The sequence below is a fragment of the Telopea speciosissima genome, chromosome 8, assembly GCF_018873765.1.
Source record: "Telopea speciosissima isolate NSW1024214 ecotype Mountain lineage chromosome 8, Tspe_v1, whole genome shotgun sequence".
Taxonomy (NCBI): domain Eukaryota; kingdom Viridiplantae; phylum Streptophyta; class Magnoliopsida; order Proteales; family Proteaceae; genus Telopea; species Telopea speciosissima.
This window is the reverse complement of record NC_057923.1, coordinates 4,785,936-4,808,816: the sequence shown is the minus strand read 5'-3', so window position 1 is coordinate 4,808,816 and position 22,881 is coordinate 4,785,936. Positions and strand designations below refer to the sequence as shown.

General features: G+C 38.0%; 1 protein-coding gene across 5 annotated transcripts; it reads left to right on the top strand.

Annotated features, from left to right (window-relative positions):
• The first annotated feature begins 2,066 nt into the window (after positions 1–2,066).
• LOC122671021 (ribonuclease J-like) lies at positions 2,067–22,848 on the top strand. Of its 5 annotated transcripts, none has more exons than XM_043868104.1 (17): positions 2,067–2,426; positions 2,761–2,989; positions 3,344–3,467; positions 4,306–4,362; positions 5,727–5,918; positions 6,092–6,169; positions 6,984–7,166; positions 7,325–7,405; positions 8,664–8,729; positions 8,837–8,929; positions 9,490–9,615; positions 9,878–9,991; positions 19,449–19,544; positions 19,701–19,798; positions 19,908–20,336; positions 21,292–21,763; positions 22,162–22,848. In XM_043868104.1, the coding sequence occupies exons 1-17, from the start codon at positions 2,321–2,323 to the stop codon at positions 22,255–22,257; spliced, it is 2,640 nt and encodes an 879-aa protein (XP_043724039.1). In that variant the 5' UTR covers positions 2,067–2,320; the 3' UTR covers positions 22,258–22,848. The 5 variants fall into 5 exon arrangements, with proteins under 5 accessions (XP_043724039.1, XP_043724041.1, XP_043724040.1 ...); XM_043868106.1 differs by having other exon boundaries at positions 2,068–2,426; positions 19,908–20,341; positions 21,297–21,762; positions 22,158–22,848; XM_043868105.1 differs by having other exon boundaries at positions 2,069–2,408; positions 19,908–20,341; positions 21,297–21,763.
• Positions 22,849–22,881: the final 33 nt, after the last annotated feature.

Below are 22,881 nucleotides of genomic sequence, written 5' to 3'. Positions count from 1 at the left end.
GAGCATGATGGAGTGATTATTTTGAGTCCCAAACTGCTGGAGATACAGAGCTAGGATACAACCGAGGTTGATGCTGTTAGTGTATTGACAATTGTACTAAATAAGCTCCATTATAATGTACACTTCATTAAATGTTCAATGAAAGATGCTGTAGCAGTTCATAGGGTCCTTCCAATGATTCAGTAGCATTAGCATGAATTCCTAATCTATGCATCTGTTTTAGCTGCAGTTAAATGGTGACTTGATGAACTATTGGTGACTTTGGAGGGATAGGTCTGTTATTTTTTTTTGTGTTGGATCATCATCGTCATCATTTTAGTAAAGTTTCGCATACTTCTTCTCACTTAAACTTTTCTTTGGGATGACTTTTAAAGGTTTTGTTCTGCTGTTGTGATTTAGTTGTACACAAGTAATCCACATCACTTCCCCAGTGACTTGGCTTATATTTGGTTAAATACTTCCTGCACTCTCGACAAGCGAAGCCTGTCTTGGGTTTTCATCAAACACAGTCAGCCATTTGGGCGGAATGGATTTCCTAGGAGGAAACCCTTCTGCAATGGAGGCCTATGGCAGAAGATGGATGAAGATGTGTTGGTCCTAGTGCGTTTATGCTTTAGCCTAGGCCATATCCAAGAAGAAAAGTCATTTCTAATGAACATAAAATTTCTGTTCATCTTTGTTATTATTTAACTATCAAGGCAAAAAGTTTGCCATGGGAGTGTATGCTGTTGGCTATTATGTTTCTGCCTGTGGAAATGCAAAGCTAACAAATTTGAAGGTGGACTCTCTGACCTATGGTGTTTCTGAATCAAAGGCAACCAAAAAGAAGCCTTAGGGCTGCTTAAGGATACTTTAGTGCCAAAGCAAGGCAGGTCCTGTTTTGGTATCTCAGGGCTTTAAAACCCATGAAGAGAGAGAGAGAGACACCACAATCGACCTTGTAATAATACTGCATAACCCTAATCCTCCGAGTCCTAAATGCTCCTCTTTTTTCAAAGAAAGTGTTTAAAATGAATAAATAATAAGCTACGATAAAGTCTAAAACTGAATTCTCCTCCTCATTCCACTCTCCAAAACCAGATCCTCTATGTACATTTTCATAGTTTCTATGATATTTCCTAAAATGTCTAATCGAATCACCTTTTATGATAATCTTTTCTTCTTGATTAAAATCTTGCACTAAACCGTCCATTCAGATCACCCTTTTTACTAATCTTGTTTTCGAAATTGTGACTTATTACTTTCATTCAATCCTACTCGAAGTACATAGACGATAATTATATTGATAACTTCTTTCGCCAACACAACTTTGATGAATATGATCTTATCTCCGTATCTTTTAACATGTCAATTGCTTATCAAATAGGTAAGTATATCATTATTAGCATAATTACTTACGGATCTTGCTACAATAATGTAAGCTTCATTATTTTTTTACTATCTAATTCAAAAGATTATTAAAAAAAATCTATTAGAATCAAGACCCAGCGATTCCAATTCAAATCAAACAATTCACCCTTGTCTAATTTTGATTAATTAAACTATGAGTGTCATCCGTTTGATTCAAGCTTGGTCGGTTTCAATTGGCCTAATTTATCCCCACCAATCTAAGGCATCACACCGTTTCCACCTATTTAAGTAATCGAGCCTCTTGTGCCAGGGAATGGACATGTTTCTATTCAGTCAATTGATTTACTGAATTAAAATCGAGTTCAAGGTAATCAGACTTTAAACGAACTAATTGACTAATTGGACTACAAATGGTTCTTACACTGGTTAACCATGCTATAAACAATTGGTTATTGGACAATCACAATATTCAGTCGGTCCCAATTGAGCGACCATTGGGCCATTATCTTGCACTTGGAATGCTTGAATGCTTGATTATTAGTGATCGATGCTTGAACCCGATACATTTAATAATCGATTAAACTGACCTCGATCGAGCTTTAACCGGGTCGGTTCAGATCCGGACTACTGGTGCGGGCCACTTTTTGACACCTCTACCTCAGACCTTGCTTAGGTTTCACCATCATCATCTCATAGACACGTGCAGGGGTGTCGTCCCTGCAAAGGCGATAAGAAAGATATTTCAACTCTCCATACAAAATCCTCTCTACACTCTCGTTTCCCGCTTCAAGCTCGCGCCTTCTAACCTGATAACCTTTCTCAAGGACATTCTGCATTTCTACCCGTTCAAGAACGAACTACGAAGAGGGAATTGGGGCTTCCGAGTCTCTGGAACTCGAGCTAGTCCTGTGTCAGCTTCATGTGGCACTGAGCTTCTCGAGGAGTTTGTATCAGGAGAAGGGACAAAAAGATGGCCGCTTTGAGTGCCCTTTCTCTATGCCCCTGTAGGCTTTCACGTCGACCATGCCTTACAAGCCATTCCGTTTCTTGTTCCTTAGGTGCTCCTACTCCCATAGGTTTGCACTTTTGACTATCTTTTGTTTTTGGCTGAAGCTATGCTCCGCTAAGAGTTCTGAACCAGTTAACAGAAATTGATAACAGTATTCGTTAGTTTGTAAAATTATTCTTATGATGATTTAGTTGTTTGAACTAAATGTATTCGAAGAACGTAAAATTTCTAACAGCACCAATAAGCTATGGCAATCGCCGCCTTCTATCTTAATTTGCATTTCTTTTTTCATGATTTTGTTTGGCAACTCTTAGTCATCTGTGCCCTTGTAGGTTTGTTGCAGTTTGTTCTTTTACTTTCTTCTAAACGAGATTTAATATACTGGTTGTTGTTGATGATAGGTACTCGTGGGTATAAAGTCCTAAACAAGAATTTGAAGAGAAGAGAAGGAGCCGGGAAAAGTATGGAAGATTCTGTTCAGCGCAAAATGGAACAGTTTTATGAAGGGTCTGATGGCCCACCACTCCGTGTTCTTCCCATAGGTGGTCTGGGTGAAATTGGGATGAATTGCATGCTTGTGGGGAATTATGATCGTTACATTTTGATTGATGCTGGCATAATGTTTCCAGAGTATGTTTTACAAGCTCAATAGCCACAGTTTGCATGCTTGGTTTTGAAAATCTCTCTTCACTTAGAACTAGAACACTTAATGCTGTACTAGTAACTCTTTTCTAGACGTTCCAAGCTATTGTGTCACTCTGTAAACACATTAATTTACCTTCCATTAGTAGCCATTTCTCTTAAGATATTAATTGTTGCATAGCACTGACAAGTTGCAAATTTCAATTTACAAAAGTTTTTTCTAGAATGTATAAAACGGACCTGCTGCCGGAATCCTATCTTACTGCCTTTTTTATTTAAATTATCCATCTTTTCCTATTTCTCATTGTTGGTTTTGGATCAATTTTCTCCCATGGATATCAGTTATGATGAGCTGGGTGTCCAGAGAATTATACCTGACACAACATTCATAAAAAAATGGAGCCATAAAATTGAAGCAGTTGTTATAACTCATGGCCATGAAGACCACATTGGTGCGTTACCTTGGGTAAAGTTTCCTGTCCACTTTAAAAACTGTGATCATGTTGTCAACTTTCATTATAATATGTGCTTATGTAGAAGGGTTGGGATGTTGTTTTGTTTCTGATCTTGCTGTGGCCTAATAATTCACATAATCACAATTGTTCTCGAGAGTTAGAAGAACAAGACAATATAGGAAGAGGTCCTGAGACAGTTGTATTGTTTGGAATTCTCCTATTTAGGTTTCCCCCAAAAAGTGAACCACTACCTGTTTGCTTGTGAACTACTTGTACATCAGACAAGGGACACAGGAGGTTGAATGAGCTAGTGTCCTGTATCCTGACCTGTATTCCTATGCATTACATTTATTAAGAAACCAAATTTTGTTGGGGACTTGGTTTCAACATTGCCTGCTGGTATTACATCAGCTTCTAGAATAAATTAGGTTTTTGTTGAACACTCCCTTGATGTCTTATTCAGCTACACTGAATCCAAGAAGTTATCCTTGTGCATGCTTCTTTTACATTTTTTTGTGCATAAAATTACTTGTATGTGATTAAATTTCAATTCTTAGAAGGCAAAGAAAATAAAACGTGACATTGAACTTGAAGTGTTTGACTCATGGGCTTAGAAAGGATGTTTATATCCAACAACAATTTATACCATGTCGCCCATGTTGCATCATTGTCTCTGTACCCCGCTTGTTTGATTTGACTCTCTATGACAGGTGTGGTTGATATGAAAGTGTTAATTCTGACTTCTGATACATGTTGACTATATTATTATAAGTTAAAGGGAAGTTCTAATGAAAAGAATCTTGACTTTTTTTTTTGATATTGGCAATTCTTATTGTGTTAACTGAGCAGGTAATCCCAGCTTTGGATTTGCGTACACCGATATTTGCTTCGTCCTTTACAATGGAGGTATTTGAAAAGGGTATCAGAAATATCTTAATTTCCTTGTTTATATATATATTCTTTGCCATCTTTTATTTTTGACAAATAACAAAATTCTAATAAAAAGAGAGGTAAAAAACTATTGCTGCAACAAAAACCAACTACAGACTTGTAGGGCAATGTGGGCCAACATGAAACTTTTCTTGGGATAGGATCTCATTCGATTGAAAAGCTTACAAATTATGTGGTCGTGGTTATATAATTCGGGTAATTTGAGTTCTGGTTTTGGTTCACTTAAATTTCTCTCGTTTTAGCTAGAAAAGGGTATTTTTATAATTTAGAGTAACTGGGTATATGATTGGTATTAGGGTTGAATCTAGTCTTAAATTATCTTTTTGGAGTTGAGTTGTGTGGGTTAGTGGCAATCTTAATCTTGTAATGGAGTTGTTATTAGAAGTAGGAGGGGGCATCCAGGTCTTCATTTAAGGCTAGCTAATGCTGTTTTTCAAAGTTTGGTTAAGGCATATTGGCCTGCTGTCATATGTGGGAATTATCTTCAGCCCCAGAAAGTGTGGTCCTTGCTAAATCCTAATCGATTTTCACAACCCTAGCATGATTCTCTAAGCTATGTTTTTCTGTCTTCTCTATCAAACCTTTGTGTTTTTCCTATAACATTCTACAGCTAATACCCCTAATATATTCCATTGAAGCCTTCTGCTCTTAGAATTTTAAAGGTTCTTAGAACCCTAATGTACCACCATCATAGTTGTCAAGGCGTCGCCTCGGCGTCCAGGCTCCCTTTACTCGAAGGGCTCCTTGGTTGCCTAGGTGACGCCTAGTCACCTTGCTGGTGTTGCCTTGGTTTTCCCCCCCTCCACTGCCTCGGGTCGCGTAGCCGCCTTGACAACTATGATCACCATTTAGTAACCAATTGTCTAGAAGATTCCTCTGTTCTCTTACAGGTTGAATTTTTTGTTTCCCAAACCTTATTTTTTTCTTTTTAATACACCACTTCCCAAGAAGAGACATCACCAATATAGAAGATAAACAGATCCTTTTAATAAAACTGACTTATTTTAAACTTAATATTGAAATGCTAATCAATTATCTGTTAATATCAATTGCTATGTGACTTGTGCACCACTTCTCATGCTTGTGTGTTGGTGTTTTGGCCTTTTGGTTTGCTTTGCATCACTGGGATTTTAAAGCTTTGCAATTGTTGTCATAAGTTCCAATTTGGGTGGGTAACATTCTTCATAAACTTGTTTCTTGATCTCACTATATCTCTTAATAGTGGCATGGGAATTAGTAGACTATATAATTTTTTGTGCCGTCATTGAAATTTCTTTTTTCTGTACATAAAGATCGTTTCTCCTTTCATTTATCAACAGCTAATCAAAAAGCGTTTGAAAGAATTTGGGCTCTTAGTCCCATCCAGGCTTAAGGTTTTCAGGACGAAAAAGAAGTTCATTGCTGGGCCTTTTGAAGTAGAACCTGTCAGGGTTACCCACTCTATTCCTGATTGTTGTGGATTGGTGCTCCGCTGTGCTGATGGGACAATTCTTCATACTGGTGACTGGAAGGTGACTTCTGCATTTCCTTTCCAATTTTTTTTATTGGAATTGGAGAGCTTTAATAGGGGGGCGGGGAATAGGGGATGGGGTTAAGCCCCAAGGTGGTTTGAACTCATGACCTCTGCATTTCCTTTCCAATTTTTGGTGTTCATTATCACAGATGCATATGTTACTTCTTACAGATTGATGAATCACCATTGGATGGGAAAGTTTTTGATCGTGAAACTCTGGAAGAACTCTCAAAGGAAGGAGTTACATTAGTAAGTTTCTTGGAACCATATATATTTTGATTGCCTGTTTTTCTGCTGTTACTTTCCGTATCATTCGCAGACATTTACCCCTATTTGATTTCTCATATTTCTGTCGGTGTCATGTTTGACATGCATGTGGGTGGTCGTGTATCTCATGTGACAATAATGAAGGATCCCTCTCTCTCTCTCTGGTTACTATGTTTAGTGTGGTCTGAGTTGGAATTTCTTTAGATGTTTTCCTTTGACTTCCTTTACTAATATGTATTACAGCTTACATGAATATCTATATTTTTATATTGCTCGTAGTTTCGTTATAATTAAATTGCTTAGTTTCCTTCTAATTAAATTGCATTTCTAAGTATGTATCTAATATGTTTAGGATGAATAAGCATTAGCAAAAAAAGCACATTTTGATAATCTGGGTCTCAAAAGGTTGTAAAGACAGAGCTCTTTTCACCCTTAAGCAGAATGTTCTTAAAATATATTTCAAGTGTGTGGATATGTGCTAGTCAAGGGCCTGGGTATTCCGGAGTTGTCAGAACATACATTTTTTTTAGTGGAATGAAAGACTTCTTTACTTTGATTTATTTTGTTGTTTCTAGTGTTTTCTAATGCTCAATCTCAATTTTGGTATGCTTTACGGCTTGCTGGGTTCTTATCATCAAGGCTGAAGATGTTACCTTTAGTATGCGGCGTGAATCCATTGGACAATAAGGCCCCTATTCTATATTTGCTGGGAATATGTATTCTGTGAGTAAACTGTTATTCGGATCAAAATTGCAACGAAGTCTGATTTGTTTTAATTATTTGCTGTCCTTTCCAGATGATGAGTGACTCAACAAATGTGCTCTCACCTGGAAGAAGTGTTAGTGAGACTGTTGTAGCAGATGCACTACTGAGACAGGTTTCAGCTGCTAAAGGAAGAGTTATTACCACACAGTTTGCATCTAATATACATCGTCTTGGAAGTATGAAAGCTGCAGCTGATTTAACTGGTCGGAAGCTGGTATATGTGCAATGGTTTACCAAAATGAATCAATATTTTCTTCAATTTTTTATTTTCTTTGTTCCTTGCTGAGGGTAATTCACCTTGAAAGTTGTGAAAATACCAAATATATCTCCATGGAGTATGGATGGATCAGTGTTTTATTGTCAGTGTAACAGGTGTTTGTGGGAATGTCATTAAGGACATACTTGGATGCTGCTTGGAGGGATGGAAAAGCACCAATTGATCCATCAACTCTGGTAAGGAAAACATGTTTCTATTAGCATTTCTATTTTTGGTGTGATGGAGCTCTGTTCTTTAATTATTTTTTATTATTAATAGGAGGTTAGGGAAAAAGAAAGAAATTCGTTGTGTAGTCATTATATGCAAGGGATTTTATATTTCTCATATGTGATCGTCCTTATATTCTTTATATCATTTTGAAGTAATTTCCTGTATCCACATTACACTTTACGTAGACTTTTTTTTTTTTTTTTGGGAGGGGGGGTTGTAGAATATGGGCAATTGAAGGTTGTTTATTTGTTGGGTTGGTTTTGAGTTCCTTTGGTCTTTATAATTCTTATATTTCCTTTTCTGCTGCTGTTTCTTATTTGAAATCTCAGGGGAAGAAAAAGTTAAAGTTGTGATGTTAGCTGGTATTGTGTAAGAATTCCATGAGTTTACATGTATTGATGTTTCTTGTCTTTGCTTCTTTGCGTGGATACAGTGATTGATGAACAAGCATAGGTGGATTCATTTGGGAAGGTTTACTATGCTGTTATAAAACTTACTAGCAGTCTGTTCTTGTCCACTTTGGATTGACCAGTTTGTCATACGATTTTTTTAATTAGATTTGTAGCATGGCAATTTCCAGTTTCATGGGGCTTGTATGCCACTCCTGGAAGAAGATTTATTCATCTCTAGTTGCAAAAAGTGGTTTAGGAGTTAGAACTCAAATGATTAGGGTGCAGGAAGGTACAAATAGTAGTCTCAAAATGAAGAATTCAATTGTCTAGGAGGAATGGACATAAAATAAAACCTAAGCATTCCAGAGTATTTTATGTATTTTGTTATACATGGAAGAAATCCTAGGTAAAGGGGTAACTGTTTTTTGCTTGGCTTCATATCAGAATGCAAACATGCAACTATTATGCAAGCATTTGATTAAGGGCAGCCTTGGTGAATTCTCATTGTGGTTTTTGATGATGTCACCAATGATTAGGAAGCTGGAGGGTAGAACATCCTGTGTCAAATAACTCTGAGATTCTGTTTCTTCCTTTCTATTGTACTTGTACATCTGTACATGCAAGTATGATATATTACTGTGGAGATGTTGCTTGGAGCTGGGGATAATCCTGATGTCTGCTTACTGTTCTTTATTAGCTTCTAATGATGCAATTTTTCTTTATATTGGACCATATTCACCATGACCCTTAATTCTGTAAACATTGTATATGTACTTCTCCTTGATGCTTTGTTCCTCTCTTTCTCTCTCTCTCTAATGAGTATTTTGCACAGGTGAAAATGGAAGATATTGATGCTTATGCTCCAAAGGATTTGCTTATTGTTACAACAGGCTCTCAAGTAAGATATTCTAAATGAATTCAGATCACATCCATCAGTCATTTCAATAATTATGTAAGATTATTGGAGCATTTTAGCTTGCATATATGACTATAATATTGTGTCAGGCAGAACCACGTGCTGCTTTGAACCTCGCATCATATGGAAGCAGTCACTCTCTCAAATTGAACAAGGATGATGTAATTTTATATTCAGCTAAGGTAAATGGTTGTGCAGATACAGCAAACCCCATAGTGTTAACTCAACTCAACTAAGCCTCTTCCCAACTAAATGGTGTCAGCTACATGAATACTGTTTCATCATGCAACTCTGTTTAAAATCATATTTATTGTTAAATAGACAAATATTGTTTGTTAGTATGGATAGTTTTTTCCCGACCAAATGATTTTCCAACTATTTCAGTTCATAGGGCTGGCCTACCAGTAATAAAGTGACAATTGTGGGCTACGTTTGTCTATAGTGAATGCTATTCCTTTATTTATCTTCTGTAATGGATCACTTTATTATGGTAAAGAAATGCAATTTATCTCCAAACAGGGGGACACAAGCATTTGACTTCCCACCTTCAAACTTGAGTGTTGGTATTCTTTTTCCCTCTATGTTTGATAATGGTAATTAACACAATTGATTTATAAGTGAACGCATTTGACAAGTGTAGTCTTCTGTGATCACATGGTAGATCATGTTTTCTGGTAAAATGCAATTTGAATTTATTGAGCTAGTGTGCTGTAGAGGTCACTTGTTTGATTTTGGTTTCTAGGTAATTCCTGGGAATGAGAGTCGAGTGATGGATATGATGAACCGGATATCAGAAATTGGTTCAACAATTGTAATGGGAAAAAATAAGAACCTGCATACATCTGGTCATGGATATCGTGACGAACTGGTGGGTTAATTTCTGCATTCTTGGTAGAATCCTCTGTTCTTGCAATTTTGTTTCGTGATTAGTAGCTTTTCATTCCAAACTTAGACTTTCTAGTTACTAATGACGACAAACAATGAGCTGTCTTTTGATTCACTTGTTAGTTATAAGCCTATTCTTTACTAGCCTTGTTCATAGGCCACTCTGGTTTGTGATCTTCCATTATATTTAGTTGACATTTTCTTTGTGGTGGGAAATTTTCTAAAAATAGCATGTACTTTTGAAGGAGGAAGTACTTAAAATTGTGAAGCCGCAGCATTTTCTGCCTATACATGGAGAACTCTTGTTCTTGAAAGAGCACGAATTGCTTGGGAAATCAATTGGCATCCGTCATACTACTGTGAGTTCTGCCTTTTAGTTGAATTTTCTAGATTTGGTTTGGGATATGTTCATTCAATTTGTGCCATTGATTTTGTTAGGTTCACAATGTTAATTTGCTATGTTCATTAGCTTGATCTTCGCTAGTATCCCCCAAAAAGGGGATAAAACTTGTTCTTTGATATACAGGAATATAATTTGCTCATTGGATCTGTGGATTGGGATCCATAATGAGTGGCTCATGAATCTTGGTTGAGTAAAGATTTGGGTATCTAATGAAATCCTACTTTTGAGTCTTTAAATTGTCACATTTATTTTTGAGGATTTTCAGCTGGGTAACCTGCATAGTATCTATTTAGGATCAGTTGAATGAAATCAAAATTTAAAGAGTCTAGGGTTAGATTAAGGTTCCACTATAGAAATTTGAAAAGTTGGGGGAACCATAGTTGTCAAGGTGGCAAGGTGACCCAAAGCAGTGGAGGGGTGCCTAAGCGCTTCGGCGACAAGGCGTTCAAGTGTTATTTTTTATTTCCCCTCTTTTGTAACGTTATTTAGTACGCTACAATATATACCTTATATCATCAAAAATCAACATTAAGCCACATCAAGTCATAAAAAATTCAACATTAAGCCGCATCAAGTCATAAAAAATCAACATTAAGCCACATCAAGTCATCAAAAATCAATATTAAGCCACATCAAAGCATCAAAAATCAACATTCAGTCGTATCAAGTGGTCAAAAGTGTGAACAAGGGCCTAGCGCGCTTGGTAGTGGTGCGTAAAAAGCCCATTTCTACTAGGAGGTCTTGGGTTCAAGCCTCCTGGTTCACATCTTCCCTCCCCCTTAACTATAAAAAAAAAGTCATCAAAAATCAATATTAAGCCACACCAAGTCATCAAAAAATCAACATAAAACTGAATAAGCAAGCTATTGGAAACTGCTCTCAATTTGGAATTGGTCATTGTCTTGGTATACTTTGTCTCACATTTGGTTTATACCGTTCTTAGAAACTGCTCTCAATTTAGAGAAATGTTCTGGTTCTCTAAGAAGTTTGACTGGTCAAATAATTTTATTTTTACATGAGACTTTTTGTATTAGGAAGAGCACAAAACCAGCTTTCTAAGAAATCCAAGATTACTTAAATCTGATTTACATTGAACAAGTTATGTTCCGGTCAAACCTTTTTTGGTGTGCGCAATTGCTGTCAAAATCACTCTAAATGAAAATAATTTTTTTAGATATCGAAACTAATGAATATTTACCGCTCTTTTGGTTTTTAGTAATGCCTTATCATATTAAGATTTATGAAATTTTTATATTTGAGAAAAACACCAACGTTAGGAAGTTGAAAATTTCACCTACCATCGAAAATCCAATTTTTGTTATTGAATTGGGAGGTTGACTTTTTATCCTTTTGGAATTTGATTTTTTAACTATTTTTATTAGATTCAAATAGAGTGTGTTTGCTTATTTATGAATAATGTCTTAAGTAAATGAAATATTTGCTTAAATGATATTTGGCATAAATAAGGACCAAACCTGGTTTGATACCACTAATGCGACAGCCGCTTAGACCCCAAAAAATCCGCCTGGACACCTAGGCAATGCCTTGACTACTATGATCAAAATTGAAGGATTCTAGGGTTAGGATTTGGATTCTAATTGCAATTGAGAAATTTGGGGGGGGGGGGTTAGGGACTATTGAAGCTTAGAATTTTATGGCTGGCAGATTGGTGTATGAGGCATTTCTACTGCTTTATTGAAAAGGCCATATGAACTGAGCCAATTGGCTAAGCTAAAAGGTCAGGGAATGGATTTTTCTTGTTGCTGATTAAAATAGAAGGGGTAAGGGAATTGAAGGCTTAAAGGAAACAGGGGTTCTGGGCCTTTGATGAAAGCTGGTCTTGGGGTTAGAAAACAGATTGATGTAGCACACCTAAGGCTTAATTTTTAAGCTGAACTACAAAGGAAAGGTGGTGGTAAAGTGTATGGTTGAGTAGGGTTTATAAAAATAGAAGAGAATAATTATGGAATTGTGAACATTAAGCTTGAAGAAATGGAGAGAGAAATTAACTAAACAACTGTCCCTTGAATCCCTTGCTTTTGGCTACGGTCTTCAAAAACCTTTTACCAGGCCCCCCTAAAAGCTACTAATTCGAGAGAGAGAGAGTTTGTATGGCTTGTGAGTTGGATGCCCTAAGTATGCCTAAACTGACACTTGAAAGAAAACCTAATAAATATGAAATTTGACCTATTTGGCAGAATAACTGACTCAATTAAGAAATCCTATAAGAATAATTTGTATCCATGTTTTCTCCTCACAGACTTGTCAAGATATCTATAGAGATAGGAAACTAAAGAGATAAAGATTCTTAAATACCCTAGATACCTAAATGTTAAGGCTAGACTCTTCTTTTTTTCGCCCTTGATAATAAATTTATAGGTAAGACTAGGACTCTTTTTGGACTATTCCCACTCAACTTCAGTGACTTAAACCCAAAGAATTAAGACTCTTAACTCATTAAAAAAATACCCAAGAGTAATAAATCCCAACCACTCTTCTCGGAGATGATTCCGTGTCAATAAATTGATGAAAATAATGAAATCAGAAGAGAAGAAGGAAGGTAAAGTATATTGGCATCATTTTGTACTTATCACATCTAGGAGTGGTAGAAAGAATCACACCTCAAGGAAGACTAGGATAGAGCACCAAACCAGCAGCAAAGTGACTTCATTATGATTGAACTTCGGATTCACATCCCATTTAAGAACCATCGCAGACTTGGACTCTTATAGAATTCAAATGTCGAAAGTAAAGCTTGGACCTCTATTTTTAAATCCCACCGATTCAGACAATGCATCCTCCGAGTCAAAGTGAATTAGTGCCTTTACAACCCCTGTTAAATCGCTTCCTAGAAGAATCCTTTGAATCTGTAGATTCTGTGACTACACTGAATCGGTCTGATTCAGGCAATTCATACAGATCACAAGCGAGTCCCTAATTGAGTTGATTCAATCAAAAAGTGTAAATTTTGGTCATGCAAAAAATACATTTTGCGTCCATTTATTTATTAATTTTTGTTTTGTTTTCCTTGAAATTCTCCAAACATTTTGTTTAGTGATGTAACCCGAAAGGGTATTTTGGGGTTTTTCCCCCTTGGCTAGTAGAGTCGGCTATGAGGGCTTATTTGCAATTCTGTCCATTCTTTCAATATTATGAATAAGAGGGCTTGATGATCACATTGATCATTCAAGCATTACGTTCTAAACTGTTCTGCTAACATGGCATCAAAGCTAAATAATCTGATCTCGGTTTCAGAACACCCCCCATCGTTTCTCCTCTTTTTTATTTTTCTGGTTTTTCACCCTTATTAAAAGGCAGCACTAATGAGGTGATTGAATGATCTAGTTGCTGCCCTCCATCTTACCTCTTCCATCAATGATATAAAGAAGTTTTCTGTGTTAGCTGCTGCCTCCCTTTCTTCTGCGATTTTTGGAGATTCTCTCCCTCCTGAAGATCAAGTCTATCACCACTGGAGATTTATTGTTTGTATTGGAGATCCATTCTAGCAGCCTTGGACAGCATCTATCACAAGTCTTCATCAACAACTGAAGCCCCTTACCCTACATCGATCTCAACTTTCAGTATTTTCTAATACCCTGACACTTATCGATTTTAGGGTTAGGGTTGTCACGTCTTGCTGATTTTTTGAGGGGAATTCTATCCATATCAGAGGAGCACTCAACCTTAATTATCAGCCACATGTACTGAGATTTTTTGCAAAATTCAGGTCTGCTCTTCCTAGGATCAATTTCTCCAAATATCGATCTATTTTTTCTGGTTCCTCTGTGGCTAGCTGAATCGATCCATTGCTGGTTCTGTTGATTGGTTTTTTGCAAGTATGTCAGGTTTAGATATTACTACTGCTACTTCTGGGATTTACACTTTGACAGACAGACAAGGACTGGGTATCTACCTTTCGCTGCTCCTATTAAACTCGATGGAACAAATTACTTAATGTGGTGTCGAGGACTTACTGGACATATTATTGGCAGTGACACAAGGTCAGCCGACACTGGTCCTCTTTAGGATCGATGGGTTTCCAATGATGCTATGGTGATGTCCTATTTGCTGCACTCTATGCAACCTGATCTCTCTAGCAATTATTTATTATTGGATACAGCCCATCAAATATGGAGTGCTGCCAAGGAGACTTATGGGCAGGTAGGGAATGATGCTCAGGTGTATGAGATTCGAAAGAAGGTTCATGACACCACACAGAAAGAATTGCCAGTCTCTAAATACTGTGCTGACCTAAAGAGTTTATTGCAGCAATTGGATCACTACTAAGATTTTCAGCCTTCCACTGTAGCTGATATTGCTTCCTATTGCAAACACGTGGACAAAATTCATGTCTATGACTTCTTGGCAGGTCTGAATGTTGAATATGATCCTAGCTGTGTGCAAGTGTTTAGCCGATCTCCTTTCCCTACATTAGAGCAGTCATTTGCTTTGGTCCATACTGAGGAGACTCGTAGGGCTGCTATGTTGCACACTTCCACCGTTGATAGATCTGCTTTACAAGGTTGTTCCAGCCCTACTCCCATTACCATACCCGATGGCAATGCTGCTTCCAAGGAGCCTGTAAAGTGTGAACATTGCAACAAACCCTATCACACTAAGGCTATTTGCTGGAAATTACATGGGGAACTTGTTGGCTTTGAGGCGAAATGTGGTCGTGGAAAGCCCAAGTCCAAGGCTCATTACACTGAAACTACTACTGCTGTACCTTCTACAGACATTGGTCTCACTCTGGATGAACTTTTAGCTTTCCGTTGCATGTTAAAGGCCTCTCTAGATTCACCTGCACCGGCATCTGCACCTGCTGCCCCTTCTGGTTCTCGCTTTGTTTCAGGTATTCCAGGTGGTAGTCGTTGTGCATCAACTGTCTCCACTCCTTGGATTATAGACTCCGATGCTATTGACCACATGACTGGTTCCTCCCATATTTTTCACCAGTATTCTCCCTCTTCCGAGAAAGACACTATTTGTGTGTCTAATGGTTCCCTTTCTTCTGTATCTGGAAAGAGTTCCATTCGTTGCTCTCCTACCCTTACATTATCTTCTGTTTTGCATGTTCCCTCTTTTTCTACTAATCTTCTTTCAATTAGTAGTCTTACCAAAGATTTAAATTGCAAAATAACCTTTTTTCCTTTGTGTCATACAAGATCTGGTGAAAGGTACGACGATTGGGGGTGGTAAGGTACATGATGGTCTCTACTTACTTGACACAGGTCAGACTTCTCTTCTTCCAGCGTCTTCTCCAGCTCATCAGTTATACTCAGCCTCGTCTCTTGATCACCTATGGCATTGTCGGCTCGGTCATCCTCCTCTTCGAACTTTAGCCTTTTTATTTCCTCAGTTAGTCAAAGATTGTAAACCGGATGAGTTTTTTTGTGAGGCTTGTGTTTTAGCCAAACAAACTCGTTCCAGTTATTTTCCTTTGAATAAAAGAAGTGTTTCTCCTTTTGCTTTAGTTTATACTGATATGTGGGCTCCTGCCCATCGTACATCCATTTATGGCCATCGATGGTTTGTTACTTTTATTGACTGTTATAATCGTACCACCTGGGTTTCTATGATGCAACAAAGGAGTAAATATTTTCGATGTTTCCAGCTCTTTCACCATGTGGTTCAGACCTAAAAAATACAAATCTAAAAATTTTGCGTAGTGACAATGGCAAAGAATACATTGAGGGTCATTTCCAAACATATTTGGCTGATAATGGGATACTTCATCAAACCAGCTGTGTCGACACTCTTGCCCAGAATGGAGTGGTTGAAAGAAAAAATCGTCATCTCTTGGAAGTTGCTCGGATCATTATGTTTGCACGACAAGTTCCTTCTCAATACTGGAGTGATGTTGCCCTTATCGCTGCTTACTTGATAAACCGCATACCTACCCCTGTTCTTGATGGTCGTGCACCTACAGACATTCTCTAGGGTTCCTCTTCTTTTGTTGTTCCACCGAAGATATTTGGCTGTGGTTGCTATGCTCGTAACCATCATCCTCATGGCATTCTATGTATCTTTTTGGGTTATTCAGTTACCCAAAAAGGATACAAGTGTTATCATCCTCCTACCTGGCGTACTTTGGTTACTATGGACATTGTCTTCCATGAATCCCTAGCTTATTATTCACAGCCACCTCTTCAAGGGGAGCATGATTCTTTGGGTATTGAAGATGTGCTTGCTATACTACTGAGTCCTGTTCAGGGGGAGCAATTGGTTCGTATGCCTGTGAGTCAGATTCCTATTGATAAAGTCTATACCCAGATCCCTAAGCAAAAGGAGTGAGTTGAGACTACCACTACTACTGTACCTCTTCTCCAATCGTTAGAGCTTGATCTAGAGCTTGAGCCTGCTACTCCATTTGGTAAGGATCCTTCTCTTGAATTACCTATTGTTGTTCGTAAAGGCATTAGGTCCTGTACCCAACATCCCATCTCCAATGTTGTTTTCTATGATTCCTTATCTTCTTCCTATCGTGCATTTGTGTCTTCTCTTTCCTCTGTTTCTATTCCATAGAAGTGGAAGGAGGCAATTGCAGATCCAAAGTGGAAAGCAGCCATGATGGAAGAGATGAAAGCCTTATCCAAAAATGGGACGTGGGAGTTAGTGGTTCTTCCTCCGGGTAAGAGACCAGTCAGCTGTAAATGGGTATTTGTAGTCAAACAAAAGATGGATGGGTCAGTAGATAGGTACGAGGCAAGACTTGTGGCCAAGGGGTTTACTCAAACCTCTAGGATCAACTACTAGGAGACTTTTGCCCTAATTGCAAACTTGAACACTGTTCGGGTTTTATTGTCATATGTTGTCAATCTGGGCAGGGATTTGCAGCAATTGGACGTAAAAAATGCCTTTCTTCATGGAGAGCTTGAAGAGGAAGTTTATATGGAGATCCCTTCAGGTTTTTCATGTGACAAAACTCATGGGAAGGTATGTAGACTGAAGTGGGCATTATATGGGTTGAAGTAGTTCCCTCGAGCTTGGTTTGACAGGTTCCATAAAGCTATGATTTTTGTAGGGTAAAAACAGAGTAATGCTGATCACACCTTGTTCATCAAGCGTTGTGGAGATAAAATTAGACAAAACTCATGGGAAGGTATGCAGATTGAAGTGGGCATTATATGGGTTGAAGCAGTTCCCTCGGGCTTGGTTTGGCAGGTTCCATAAAGCTATGATTTTTGTAGGGTAAAAACAGAGTAATGCGGATCACACCTTGTTCATCAAGCGTTGTGGAGATAAAATTACTCTTCTTATAGTCTATGTCGATGACATAGTTGTGACCGGCAATGATGCTGATGAGATTTCTCAACTGAAGATTTTCTTGGGACACAAATTTCAAATAAAAGATCTAGGATAGCTAAGGTACTTCCTTGGGATTGAAGTTGGGCATTCTTCCAAAGGCATTTTTCTCTCCTAAGGGAAGTATGTTTTGGACCTACTCAAAGACTGGTTTGTTAGGGTGTCATCCTTGTGATACTCCTTTGGAAGTTACTACTCGTCTGAAAGAGAAAGATGGTGATCCTGTTGATAAGGGACGTTATCAACTATTGGCAGGAAAATTGATCTACCTCTCCCATACTTGACCAGACATTGCATTTGCAATGAGTTTGGTCAGTCAGTTCATGCATGATCCCTACTCCACTCATATGTTTGTTGTTCTTCGTATTCTCCATTACTTGAAGTCAGTTCCAGGAAAAGGGATTCTTTTGTCTCCGTATGACTGGGGTGATAATCCTAACTGGAAATTTACTTTATGCTATTGTACGTTTGTAGGAGGTAACCTTGTCACATGGCGTAGAAAGAAGTAGAATGTTGTGGCAAGGTCTAGTGTTGAAGCAGAGTTTCATGTCATGGCCCAAGGAATTTGTGAGTTATTATGGCTTCAAAATTTACTTCAAGATCTTAGTGGTTCTGTTCATCGTCCAATGATGTTGTACTGTGACAACAAGGCAGCGATAGCATTGCCCACAATCCAGTGCAACATGACCATACCAAACATGTGGAGATTGACAGACACTTCATATACCTTTTGTGAAATCAGGTGATCAGCTTGCTGATGCCTTTATTGAAGGATTGAGTGGAAAAATGTTCATCCTAATTTGGTCAAGTTGGGCATGTGTGATATCTATGCACCAAGTTGAGGGGGAGTGTTGAGTGATGTAACCTGAAAGGGTATTTTGGGGTTTTCCCCCATAGCTAGTAGAGTCGGCTATGAGGGGGCTTATTTATAATTCTGTCTATTATTTCATTATTATAAATAAGAGGGCTTGATGATGACATTGATGATTCAAGCATTACATTCTAAACTGTTCTGCTAACACATTTGTTTAAGGATTTATCATAGTTGTTGCGGCATCTAGGCAACCCAAGGCATTGGAGGGAGCCTGGACACAAGGCGACACCAACAAGGTGCCTAGGCGATGCCTTGACGACTATGAGATTTATAAACTTTTATTTACTTTGACTTCCCAAGAGAAAGAATTATGAATTTTGGAGTTTTTCTTCTTCACAAGCCAATGAGAATGTTGTAATATATGTATGAGTTTCCAAATCTTCATGATCTTCAGTTGATTGAGATGCATTGAATTAAGTGGATAATTTGTTCTTTCTTTATTTCTGGTCCCCCCCCCCCTCCCTTTTTTGGATTTTTCCTATTGTTGGGGAGTTTGTATTTATCCTACAATTCACGATTAGAATCGCGATTTGATTCAATATGTCATTGGGTTGCTATGATTTGATTCAGCATTAACAACTATGGCTTGGACAACTCAGGATTGTGTTATACAATGTGAAATGTGTCAAAAGAAATCAAAACTGAAGGAGATTATATCTGACCCAAATAGAGATGTTAAAACCTGATCTTTCAAACTATCTTGGTATCTGCAATATCGGGATTTCTTTTCATTTTCTACTGAATAAGGGGATAAAAAACTCAATAGCGTATCTATTTCATCGCCTCCTATAGAAAACCATTTCCTTCAACATGATTTGGTCCATTAGACCCTTAGAAGCTTCCTTATGGAAACCAACTTGATAATTTCCTGTTAGATAAATTTACTATTTTGCCCTTTTCTGGTTATTTTAGATGTTCCAGTTGTTATCCCTGATAAATTGATTTAATTCACTTGATTTTAATGCCATGTGACTCTTACTTTTTGTCTTATCTTTAAGATTCCATATGAAGAGTAATATTTTGGTACCCTGTTATATCATGGTATTCCATATGTTGTAAAGAGTATTGAACAAGAATGTGCCTGCGCCTTGTGCTGGCAAAGCATGTGGAGTGTCATCCCCAGGCTTGGGATTGAACCCTGCCTTCGTCCTTCATCTTATCTCCCCCCTCCCCAAAAGGAAAAAAGACAGGCGATGTTATGAAATGACCTTTGCTATGGTGTAACATCTTACAGGTTATAAAGAATGGTGAGATGCTGGGAGTTTCTCATCTTAGGAACAGAAAAGTATTGTCTAATGGTTTTATTTCCTTGGGGAAAGAGAATTTGCAGGTGGGTGATTGGTGATCACTCCTTTGATTTTTGCCTACCCCTGCTGCAGTCCCCTCCCACCTCCATGAAAAAAGGGGGGGGGGGATGTGAATAGGGAAATGATGCTTAATGATCCTATTACTGAGATAAATTTAAATTAATCTTATTTCCTCACAGTTGATGTATAATGATGGTGATAAAGCATTTGGCACATCTACAGAACTCTGCATTGATGAGAGACTAAGGATAGCATCGGATGGTATTATAGTTGTCAGGTAGATGTCTTAATTCTTGATGGATCAGACATATTTCTTACGCTGGATATATTTAAGTAGATTTGACATTCGATATGATCTTGTCTTGTAATATCTTCACCTTTTGCAGCATGGAAATTTTGCGCCCAGAGAAATTAGATGATCTGAATCAAAGGAGCCTGAAGGGAAAAATAAGGATTTTCACGCGGTGCTTATGGCTCGACAAAGGGAGGCTTTTAGATGCTCTTTACAAAGCTGCTCATGCTGCACTATCAAGTTGTCCTGTGAACTGTCCGCTGGCTCACATGGAAAGAACTGTGTCTGAGGTACTGAGGAAGATGGTAAGGAAGTACAGTAGTAAAAGGCCTGATGTCATTGCAATAGCTGTTGAGACAGCTGGAGTTCTGGCTGATGAGCTAAATGCAAGATTATCCGGCGAGTCCCATGTTGGCTTGGGGCCATCATCATTGAATAAAGTTTTCAGTCCACGTCCTAGGAAGAGGAGGCCAAGCAGGAAGCTTGAGGAAGCAAGTAGTGGTAACATCCACTCAGAGGAAATTGCAGGTTGTACAAGTATTTTGTTTGAAGCTTCTGATTTCCTAACTGATAATAACCCACACGCGTGCACGCACAATGAGGGAAAAACTCAGTTACATACCCCCTTGATTTAAGCCACATGCACACTGTGGTAAAACCAATAATTGGTGGATATGGTACCCCTATAGATTGGCCACATGTCAAACATTTTTGGCATAATTCAAACCATTTGGCCTACCATGTATTTCCCCATAGATAACCTTCTTCGCTATTTGTTAAAATTGTTTGTTTTCAAATCATTTTGAAAGCTGTTTCCAAATGCATTTCTTTCAAATGACTAATATAATGTATCAAATGACATTAACACACAGCAAAGGTGGAAGTAATTTCAAAATGATAATTCGAGTGTTATGTGATTAAATTTTAAATAGAAATGGGTTGCTTTTGAGAAGAAATAGATAGAAGATGAAGATAGAAAATTTGAATAAATTTATGATAATTTTAAGCAAATTCATGAATCAAGATTAGAAGAAACTAAAATGATGAGCAAATGTTTCCCACATGATCTGTGTAGAATCCCATTGATATTTGGGCCATACAATTGAGATCAGACCCCCAAAATTAATACGTAGTTGATCCGAGCTGGGGGCTTTCCATCTGATGGTCAATTTGACCAGAGGTGTGTTCCATGTGGCCCAAAAGGCTCGATTGTTGAGGAAAGGCTTCCTTGATGGCTCTGTAAAGAGTTTTAGCGTAAAATCATATATCAAGTCTTAAATGTTGTTTTCAGAATATTGTTTTGTATTATTTTTTAATGCACGTAGCCAACATTTTTTAGATTGTGAAGCATATCCATCATATGCTTCACATTGGGGGTGACAGGTTTTAAGATTTAAGACTTGAAGCATTTTGCTTTAGCCTGCCTTGGGATGTTGGCCTTGCTTTCCTTTTAAACACTAATTGTATTCATCTGCATGTGCAGATGAGAGTGCTGAATTGGAACATTTATTATCTGAGGAAGATGCAATTGCATCAAGTTCTGACAAAGAGGACCCATCTACACTACTCACAGGAAGCTCGGATGCTTTTTTGAAATCTTTTGTAGCACTAACATCATCTGCTGAGGACCAAGTATGGGATGACAATGGTTTCATTTCAGCAGAACATCCGAATCTCAAGAAAGATGGAACAGAAAGTATTGGGGAGGATTCTGTTCATTTATCAAATCCTCAATTGACATCTCCTAGGCCTGTAAGCCGGAACAAATGGGAGCCTGAGGAAATTACCAAATTAATCAGAATGCGAGGGGAATTGGATAGCAGATTTCAAGTTGTGAAGGGGCGGATGGTCCTTTGGGGAGAGATCTCTGCAAATTTGCTAACTCATGGGATTACTCGATCTCCAGCACAGTGCAAATCTGTTTGGGCATCTCTTGTTCAGAAATATGAGGTTTGTCCTGTGTCTTGCTAACTTGGTTTGCTTCTGATGGAAATATGGGGTATTTTAGTATTCCTGCGTTCAATGTTAGACGACCACATATTGTTGGGACGACATAAGAAGTCATCTGCATGTTCACACATGCTTTGGTGGGTCTAAGGGGAATCTGTTAATTCGCCTTGATCAGAAGATTGTAGCTGTGCAGCTTTCTGATCTGGCTGGAATGCCGAATTAGATATAAAGTAAGACAATGATGGTTAGGATCTAATTCGTGGCCTTGAATATATTTCTGATAATTCTCTCAAATCTAGTGCACCTGTGGCAGGGGCAGGGGAAATTTTCATCCAGTCTGTCTGGATGCAAATAGTATTTTTAATGATATTCCCCAACATCTACTCTTTCTGCCGTAGGAAAGCAAGAGTGGGAGGAAAAGCAAGGAGGATTGGCCTTATTTTGCTGAAATGGACAAGATTTTATCTGACTGCGAGGCAGCAGTGACAGAATGATTGGACAGGTAGAAATACTGTTTGTCTTTTCAAAATTTTGGTAGTGGTCTTGGTCTTCTTTCATCACTGGCTTGAATATATGTGATGATCTGGGATGGACAAGAGATGAATGAACTTATTCTGAAGACAAAGAGCCTTTCAGTATAGTGGTCGAAAAGACAGAACCAGTGATTCTACACTGCTAGCACATTACCTGTTGGGAGGAATCTTAAATACTATGATGGATGGTGGCATCTGTATTGGGTTTTAAGAAGCAGTGCAAGTTCTGTGACATTTTTTGGTATGCTGTTTAAAATTTTAAAAAGAAGATAAAAAGGCAAGAAGATATGTCAGAAACTAAGAATTGCCATAATTTGGCTTGATATATCCAACGGTTGCTTTGCATGGAGTGACATTTTTGCTGTCATGAACAGTACATGTTACCCTTTTAAAAGATTAAACCACAAGGACAACATTGTCTTATTCTAGTGCATAAATGCACAGCCTAAGAGATCTGTGATCCTTGAGAAGCTCCCTGTGTTTTGCAATCAGTGGGGATTACTCCTTTATTGCAAGAATGAAAATTGAATTGAGAAATGCTTTGAACTCTTCTGATACAGAATCATGGAAGGACATTGCTAAACT

Bases quoted from the DNA above. Each gene is read 5' to 3' on its own strand.
- LOC122671021 (XM_043868104.1), top strand. From the start codon at position 2,321: ATGGCCGCTTTGAGTGCCCTTTCTCTATGCCCCTGTAGGCTTTCACGT. The intron at 3,468-4,305 runs GTAAAGTTTCCT...TTAACTGAGCAG, and splicing joins ACATTGGTGCGTTACCTTGG to GTAATCCCAGCTTTGGATTT. The intron at 19,799-19,907 runs GTAGATGTCTTA...CACCTTTTGCAG, and splicing joins GATGGTATTATAGTTGTCAG to CATGGAAATTTTGCGCCCAG.